The following is a 9727-nucleotide window of genomic DNA, read 5'->3' as shown; positions in this document are numbered from 1 at the left end:
TATATATATATATATATAACAGAATAGACGAAGATATTTATAGGATGCCAAAAGAAATATCCAATTATTTTTTGTCTTCATCTATAAAGGGCTCATGTCCACAATTTTTTTTTTCTACTGCTTACCTATTCTACATAATATTTTAAAAAATGGCAATTGCATCCTGCAGTCTTTCAATTTTAAAAAATGACCCTTTTATTTTATCTTTATATAAGTGAAGATTATGAATTTTGGAAGAGACTTTTCAGAATCAGAATTTCCGAAATAATATTTCTGGAGTAAAATTTTTCGAAACAATTTTCAGAATGAAATTTTTAAAACGAGATTTTTAAAATAAAATTTTCAAAACAAGTGAAATACATTCTGGAATACATTTTTGGGAACAGATTTCTAAAATATACTTTTTGAAATGCATATAATGCTTTTCAAAATGAATTTTTTTTGGAGCATCTCTACATGAACTGGATTCCGGAAAGAGCTTTTCCGACACATGAAATGTTTTCTAAAAAAACCTTCTTGGAATGAATTCTTTTAACATTTTTCTCTTCTTCTACAGTGGCGATGGCAGTGACACATGAAATTGGTGAATGGTATTTCAGTATTTTCCTTATATTGATGGATGCAAGAAGAAATTTATGGACTGCAGGAAGCAATTAAGAAATAGACTATATAAGTAATCACTGTTTGCTCAAGTTGAAATTTTAGGTGAACATGGCTACTACCTCCAATATATTTAAAACATGAAAAATATTAAAAAAATATTACTCTCTACAATATTCTTTTAAGACTCTGTTGTAATTGATAAATGATTCAAATCTATAAAATAAGTGAAAGAATAATAAATGAAAAAAATACATATTTCTAAAATTCCTCTAAAACTTATCAACAACCCGTATAAGCTGCTAGTGTCAGATAAAAGGATAAGAATTGAAACATGTGTCATTGTTGTACAAAATGTTACATTAGTGTCAAGAAAGAAACCGTCCACCGAAGCAGTCATCAAAATTACACACAACATAACTATTAATACACGTCTCCAACATTAAATCTATAACACATACTCAACTTTGTAAAGTTAAATTTCAATACTTGTACAACAATTGATGGCAGAAACTAATGAAGACACATTTCCTCTTTCCGCTACTTCCATCCAATACTCAAGGCTGCTAAGCATGAACTAAGAACATACCATAACATTAGAAACCACAGATAGAAAAGACTTGGCTGCAGCACTCTGAGACATGAATTGCAAAGGTCCTCCAAAAAATTACACATACTGATAGCAAATCATTTCTCGTGAACAAGAGGAGAATACACAGGATACCACATATTACTTCGGACGTACTCCACGGTCTCATCCTGCAACATTAACCACCATTAGCAATGCAGCCAATGCTTGTTAAATTTTTCAATGTTCAGATCTGGTAGCATGTAAGACTTATAGGTATAATCCATCAGTAGTTTTAGGATTTGTTTCCAAACAGTTGTTTTTCTTCAAAACAGCTGAAATTGAAGGCAAAAAAAAAAACAGAACTTTTCCAGACAGGCTCTTGTATATCGTAAAGGATGAAACTTTTCATACTTTTGACATATGGGAAAGTTCTCTGTGCCCGACATCACCATGTCCTTCTGCCAGCTCTTCTTCAACTGCAGCTCGAAGGACAGCAGCCCCAACCTCGGCTGTAACATCTCGAATGCTGCATCAAGCAACTTGCATTAATAAGTGAGGGTCATCATATCAGTTCATGAGTTTTTTCTAGCTTCAAAACAAACAACCAAATCAACCAGATCATTTATTCTTATAAAAACAACGAGTGTATATTATTTAAAGATTGTTACTGTTAGAAGCTTTTGTATTTACGAAATGAGTGGGAACCCCTTTGACGAGAAAAGTGTGGATCAACTCTTATATATAATGCTACATATTGGTGCCAGACTCGGCATCTGATCCTTGATAACAGCATTCACCAGATCACAGTTTTAAGTTATAAAATTTTTACAATATCATTTGTTTTGGTTATTACAAAAGGCAACAGAGAAAGCAAAGTCAGAAGAAAATGAAATGCGAAAGATATCAAGAGAAAATAAGGAATATCACCTGTCAACAGAAGGGTATAAAATTCCGTTTGAGATATCTTCCTCACCCATGTATGAAGCAAGGCTGTAAGGTTATCAGTATGTCAATAATTTTTTTAAAACAAGTATCCACAGGTGCTAGCACCAGTAGCTTTTGGTTAACAAAAAAAGAAACTATTTTCCAAATTAAAATCATACCATTCAGCAGCTGCTTGCAACATTCCATCTGTTATAAGGTGAGAACCTGACAAAAGAGTTCCCAAACCAATTCTGAAATAAAATGGTTAAATTAGAAGTTACACCAGTAATTCAACTGACAGGTATAATTCACGAAAATATACAAGCCAAGAAGATCTACCCTACCCAGGGAATAGGTACATGTTGTTTGCTTGATTTACATGGCCCACTCTTCCGTTACCTGCACAAGATTTAAACCAATAAATTATGCAACACCCGAGGAACATCTGAACTATACTAGTTACTTCTAAATCAAAGAAAGTGGTAATTACCAAGATCTACATTTTCGAAAGGGCTTCCACTGGCAAACACTATATTTTCCCCAGCATGCTTGAAAGCCTCAATAGCAGTGCACTCAGCTGTCCACATAATACATGGAAAAAAAGTCAATGAAAACACATAGACATTATTAAGGAATTATGAGTGCTTAATGAGCCTTGTACAAACAAACCATTCATGGTGGGGTTAGACATGGCAAAGATAGCAGGTTTTGTTGAAACAGATTCTCTCATTGCCTTAAGCACCTGAGTCGAATCTCAACCATTAAAATTAAGAAATTCAACAGCAGAAAAGCTCATACAGTACTGAAGATGTCCATTATACATATTTAATATTCCTTATTGAGGGATGTGACATGATAGAAGTTATATTGTAAAAGGTAATTACCTCATCATTGAAAATGCCACCAACACCAGATAAACCAAGGAGCACATGTGGCTTAATCTTCTTAACCTAAATATCAATAGGTTTAAGAATTAAAGAACGTACAAGAAAGTATGCATAATCTTTAAAATTAGCATTAATATAGTGAAGAGGTTTAATCCTTCTATGTTAAAATAACTCTGTTCAGTGTTGTAAAGTAGATCCTTGAGCCAAACAAATTTTCCTACATGAATCCTGTAACATTTACCACTTCAATTATGCTAGCACCCTCAGTAAGCCCCTCTAAGTCTCTTGGATTTTTAGCAAATGGAGCTGCAGCTGGATCTAAATTGTTCCTTTCTGTTGTGACTAAACCCTGCATACAAAAAATGGCACTGTTATCAGACTAAACCTAAGTTTTTCATGAAATAAACTAAACATCCTACATACTATATGAAATAGTAGCACAACAATTATATATTGCATACTATTAGCAATTCTTTTCTTATGCCATTAACATTGAATGCAAAGACAAATCAAAACAAAGAATATGCTAAAGAAAAATATGTTTAGAGTGAATGAGTTCATTCAGAGTCACATCTGAAAGGGAATGGTAAGTCAAAACAATTAAGTGACTTCAGGACTAACAATGCTAGTAAAGTTCATGAAAGCATACGTCTTTATCGATCAAATAGAATTGGCTTTTGGCAGCTGAATCACTGCACCCAGATATCTTTGCAACTGCCTTGATGGCCATTTTTAGAACCCCAAGCCCAGCACTGCAATCCAGGCAAAAAAAGAGCTTGAGGCAGGAAAGTAGCTATAATAAAGGTGTTTAATAGACAACAATCAGCAAAGGAAAATGGAAAATATGATGTTCATCATAATCAATTTTTCAAGTGAATTACCTCCCAGCTCCAACCACAACTATCTTTTGGTTCACAAAGTCAGTCAATGGTTGGCCTTGGGCTCTTACAGTTCCCAATAATCCAGCAAGTGCAACCCCAGCAGTACCCTATAGGACATGAAGTAAATTTGATCTTTCAGTAGATTCTTAATAGTGCACTGTTAGGTTATACGTTCAACATTTTATGCATTAACATTACTTTCTTACCTGTATATCATCATTAAACATGCAAAACCTTTTCTGATATCTTTCCAGGGTTTCAAAAGCCCACTTCATTTGGAAGTCCTCAAACTGACATAATTAACACAAAATCTAATTACAAAATTGATAAAAGAATATGTGCTAGAATAAATAAAGACAAACATATATCAATGGGGAAAGGAGAAAAAAAATTAACAGACCTACCTGCACAATAGCCTTGGGCCAGCGAGCATGAACTGCTTCCATGAATTCATCTACAATTGATAGATACTCTTCACCTTCCAACCTTGGTTGACGTAGTCCTAAATCTGCCATGTGAAAATGTCAAAAAAAAAAAAGCCAATTCCTTCTGATATCAACAATATGATATATTTGAATACTGATAAGAAAAAAAAGATCAATTAGAATGCTAGCTGTTGACCCAATCCTTCCATTGTGAGTAAACATTACAATTCAATGATAAAAATATTCAAGAACACATCCCAAAGCTCAGAACATAAAAATTTGGATCTAATTGATTGGTTCTTTTCCAGTGTTGAAGTTAGAGACAAATTAATGGCAGAAATTACTATGTCCAATGGCAATTTATTCTTTTATACTTGTTTTAAGTTCTGGATAAGCTTTTGCATAATCAAAGTTGCAGTGGAGCCAAAACTCTAAATAAGCCTGGGTGAGATGAGCACATGTGTGCAAGGTGAAGAGCAAGGTAGGTTATTCTGAAGATTCTAAGGCTCCCAAAGTTTCTATTGTAGTTGTAGTCGATGGAAGGTGATGATTGATGAGTCTGAATCTATAACCCTTGTTTGTCAATTTTAAAGCCTTGATGCCTATGATCTGAAACCAGATTACAGTTGGTGTAATAATCCTGGTCTTGGATATGGAAACTTAAAAAGTCATTCCTGGTTCTAAATGAAAAAAATATATATTTGGTCCTTTCATTGTGAAATTTCTGGCTCCAACCTTGTTGCCAAATAAATTGATGACAAAAATAAAAGCTATAAATAAGTAGTCAAGAGATTGAAAAGAACAACTTTACTCACAAAGACGGTCTTCAAGTAGCTTTTGATTGTTGGTGCCAACGTCCAACATAACTGGAAGTATCTGCAGTTGGAAAAACAAAACATGTAGTGAGTTAACAATAGAGAATTTATCAATTGGTAGTCAAATAAAAGAATCAAATGACATATCATTGTCATGTAATTTAATGAACACATTGTCATGTAATTTATAGATGTCACATGTAACTACACATGATAAAATTGCCCGCACTAATGAAACTGTATCTATCCTAGCATAATTATCCTGTGCACTACTTAAATGTTAAGAAAGCTCTTAGCCCAAGCATAGGCCACCAACATAAGATCCATGAGTGACGATCAGATGTATACCAGCTAACAATGAAACAAGAACAGCAAGAAATTGGAATGAAATAAGTAGTTTGAGAGATAAAAGAAGAAGCATACTCTTTGTGGGTTGATACCAGCGGCAGCAACATACACATCAAGTTTACCTATGGGAATTCCAATTCCCTGAACTCCAAGGTCGCCTAAGCCAAGAATTCGACTTCCATCTGTTAAGACAATCATGTCTACCTGCAACAAGATCAAAAAATGATGACCAAACATAATGAATGAACAATTGCACGCCAATTTTGTCACTTAATGAACCAAAACAAAACACACCAAAGTCGTGGCAAGGGTTTTATTTGTCTAACATAATAGATAAGTTAGCTGAAATGTTATATATTTGTTTAGACTTTAAGAAAATGTTTGGTAAAACTAACCTTTGAACTGGCTGATAAGCATAAATAATGTAAAAAAAAAAAATATTAATTACTTGGCCATAACCTGAAATTTGATCAAATAGTAATCATTTTTCATATTTTAGTTCATTTCAAATATTTAACATCTTAAAAGTTAATATAATGTCCTTTTAATGTTATTCTCATTTTTAAATATTTTTATTTAAGGAAATGAGATAATTAAATGGGTTTATATTATAACTGTGATTATTTTCTATTATAAAAATTATATTTGATGATGATTAGTGAGAATGTTAAGGATTTTCACATATAAGAACGATAAAGAAGAATTTTAATAAGATAACGAACATAAAAATTAAAAATAAAATAAAATAAACTTGGAAGTTTAAGCTTAAGAGTGACTTAAAGAAGTGTTTAAAAAATGCTTCTGACTAATGCCATAAGCTCCTTTTGCAAACAACTCTACCTTATCCAGATAAGCTTATAATAAGGTCAAATAAGCTAGATGGTAAGTTATTTGTCTTGTCAAACACACGGTAATTGGTAACCACCATTAGAGATACAAGACCAAAATTTTTGAAAATTCAATACAAACTTAAAAATCTGTATCCATTTTAATATTAAAAGAGTCTCACTTTCAATAAAAGGAAAAAAAAAAAAAAAAAAAAAAACCAAACACTCCAACCTCCCCTAACTTTTTCCAGATGTTTCACAACATCTCCTAAAGTTAGAACCTTCAAGTTAAGAGTATTAATTACACAATGAGTTTCATCTGTGGAAGTCTCTTGTTCTTTGAGATCTATGATCTTTGACACATCAATTAAGAGTTAATTGCATCTCTTCTCACTTTTCTATTACACCAGCCTTCCATAAGAGGAAATATTTGTGAAAAATTCAAAAGAAAGTATGAAACCTTTATGTTATAGAAGAAACAAAAATCATCAATGACAAACTAAACAAAAATATTCTCTGATAAATTAATCTGTATCCATGCAAACTGTAACAAAGAAAACCATATTGCTTTCTTGGATAAATTAATCAGATCAATACAAACTGTAACAAGAAACATGTTGCATTCTATAACTAACGTTCATTTCCCAAGATTCCAAATTTTAACATAAAACATATCTGATAGTTTTCTTATACTAAACTACAATAGAAGAGAATATCAATACCGAGCCAACTGAATATCTGTTTATCACTCAAGGAATGGAAACTGACGAAACTCATCGTTAAGAGTAAGACAATTCAAGGAGAGCTTTCAATAGTTCAAAATGTCACAATGGGATTAATTAGAAGGGAAGATTATAAGGTAAATGGCTATTTCCAATAATGAACAACAGGAAAATGGTACTGAACTTCAAAAACTAATGCAATACCTCGTGAGCTGGCCAGTTATAAATCATAGACATCATCTCCCCTTTATCTTTGGCACTAAAGTACATCCCTCGTGGACGTCTAAATAACCCTGAATAATTTTGACACACTAATCCAACTGTTGGAGTATATATTATTGGGGCAAACTCTTTAATATTATCAATAAGAACCTGAAAAAAAAAATGTAATATAACAACACATGAATCACATAACAGAAATGTGATCATATTCTTTCATAAACAAAAAAAGAAGCTCAAAAACACAAACAAGCAAACTTCATGGTCTAACTCACTCTGTAGTACAAAGTCTCGTTCCTGTCATGCAGCCTATTTAAGATCCTCCATTTTGCCAAGGAAACAACTTTATCTGATTGCCCCTGAGTATTATTCTCCAAAGATCGGAATGAATTCACTGGAAAACAAATATAACAATCCAATATTACCAAACAATAAAATAACAAAGGGTAAAGCCTGAGAACCCAAACACACTACTCTAGCGAACTAAATATTAAAGCTTTCAGAAGTTAGGCAAAGTGACTAGTACTACAACTAAAACACCCCCATACCAATGGATAAATATGAGAAAAGTAGACGTGAAACTTACTAAAGCGATCATATTGCTGCTCAAAGGATATAACACGCGGAGGAAGGAGACCCCGAAGCCCCAATCTATCCCTTTCAGTCAAAGGAAACCCGGTATCCTGCATTCCCAGAATTAAAAAGAAGCAAAAACAAAAAAGGTTCACAGATTCAGGATCCAGAAGAAGACCGTGAAGGAATGTTTCATTACCAAGTTGACATCATCTAAAAGATTTTGTAAAAAATAAAAAAAAAATAAAAAGACCCGTGAGAAGCCCCATTTTTGGCAAGCTTTCAATTCAACCAAACTCTAGTGACATGCCATGGAGAATAATATCAATGACACCAAACAGAATTAGCTTCCATCATTTTTCCCTCCTATTATTATTTATTTTTTCTCTTTTTGCTTGGAAGAAAAACAGAAAAATCAAAAATCAAATAATCATGACAAGCACATAAATCAACACTCTAACTTTACGAATTATAACAGCAGCAACAAAATTTTGGCTTTCAAGCACCACCAAGCACCAGTTTATAAACCGCGAGAAACTTCTAAAACTAAAAAATTACCGAACAAAAAAAAAAACGGAAGCTAAACACTTTCTGCTAAATTAAAGTGAACTAGAAACTCTCAAGATTGAGACACCAGTAGAAAAAGCAAAATTAAAGTGTTGTGATGTGAATTACGAGAAACCTTGTTGAACCAAGGATCGTGGAGTATGTCAGCACCGCGTTTGTGGACAATGCACGGACCGGGAATCGCGGCGGAGAACCGCCGCGATCGGGCGATGTTGGAAGCGGCGGCGAATCGGGTGAGTTTCCACATCCTCTTTTCTTTTTGTCTGTATGTGGAAAATTCACCACTGTGAGTGAGTCTACAAAGTCGAGCTTAAATTTGTCGAGAAAAATGAAACACGTCTACAACTATGCTATGCTATTGACATTTTCTATGGTAGAACCACATTTTCCCGAGAAAATTAAACGGTGAGAAAGCGGTAATAAGTGTTGAAAATGAAGACTCCCCAAGCATTTATAGTGGAACCAGGTGCTGTCTGCTGGCATCAGTAGATGAATTCAGCTTCCGCTTCAATCAGCTCCATTTTTCCTTATTTATGATGTTAAAATAACTGTCGCTTTATTTAGAAATAAAATAAATATTTGATTAAGTTTTAATTAATCTATAAATTTTAAGTATTTTTAACTTGAATGTATATTAAAAACTTTTCTTATAAATATTTAAATATAGACCTAATCGTTGTTTAAGAATACAAGTAGTGTAAATGAGATGAAATATGAATATTTTATTGTTTAGATATAAAAGTTATGAATATATAAAAAAAGTAACTATTACATTTCAGAAAAAATGTTATTTCTGTAAAATAAAGTTTTTATTTTCTCTTTCTTGTGGTTTTTTAAACTAAATATCTCTTTTAGTTTAGGATTATAATGGTATATCCAGATTATTTATCAAAGTTTTTAATGTACAAGTTTAGTGTGTGAGTAGTGGATTTGAGAGCATAAGATTGATCAAACAAGGTACTGATAATTTAAATGTTTATTTTACTTTAGGATAGATATTTTGGATGCGAAAGTGATGAATACATCTTTTTATAGGAATTGTGCATTGTTTGAACATAAATGTTTGAGTTTGAGATAAAATTGGTTGATTTAAATGAATGAATTAAAAATTAGAAATTTGTTGTATGTTGAGTAATCAAAATATGTCAATAGAGTCAAATTGCTTCAAGTCATTGATATTTTGGAAAATAATATTTCATAATAGACACATAAGTGAAGAAAACAAATATAGTTTTAACTATTTAGACCTATTCCATGTTGTTGACTTTTTGAATTATGTAAAGTTGATAGGTGACGAAATTCATTTAATTCAAAACTTAAAAGTTTTGATCTCTCTCGGAGTATTCTTATTCGGCAAATTACTTTTGT

The 9727-nt window shown here is 32.5% G+C and overlaps 1 protein-coding gene across 1 annotated transcript; it reads right to left on the bottom strand.

Annotated features, from left to right (window-relative positions):
* Nucleotides 1-913: 913 nt before the first annotated feature.
* Nucleotides 914-8797, bottom strand: LOC114167293 (NAD-dependent malic enzyme 59 kDa isoform, mitochondrial-like). Its single transcript, XM_028052344.2, has 19 exons — nucleotides 8475-8797; nucleotides 7806-7902; nucleotides 7495-7613; nucleotides 7205-7372; nucleotides 5527-5655; nucleotides 5104-5164; nucleotides 4268-4371; nucleotides 4070-4153; nucleotides 3864-3970; nucleotides 3632-3734; nucleotides 3224-3331; nucleotides 2980-3045; nucleotides 2765-2837; nucleotides 2586-2672; nucleotides 2440-2494; nucleotides 2275-2346; nucleotides 2099-2161; nucleotides 1583-1697; nucleotides 914-1359 (listed from the first exon to the last, which is right to left on the bottom strand). The coding sequence occupies exons 1-19, from the start codon at nucleotides 8604-8606 to the stop codon at nucleotides 1288-1290; spliced, it is 1815 nt and encodes a 604-aa protein (XP_027908145.2). The 5' UTR covers nucleotides 8607-8797; the 3' UTR covers nucleotides 914-1287.
* Nucleotides 8798-9727: the final 930 nt, after the last annotated feature.

This window comes from Vigna unguiculata, chromosome 10 (assembly GCF_037176805.1).
Source record: "Vigna unguiculata cultivar grain cowpea cultivar isolate G323 ecotype 2 chromosome 10, ASM3717680v1, whole genome shotgun sequence".
Taxonomy (NCBI): domain Eukaryota; kingdom Viridiplantae; phylum Streptophyta; class Magnoliopsida; order Fabales; family Fabaceae; genus Vigna; species Vigna unguiculata.
This window is presented reverse-complemented; position numbering and strand designations above follow the sequence as displayed.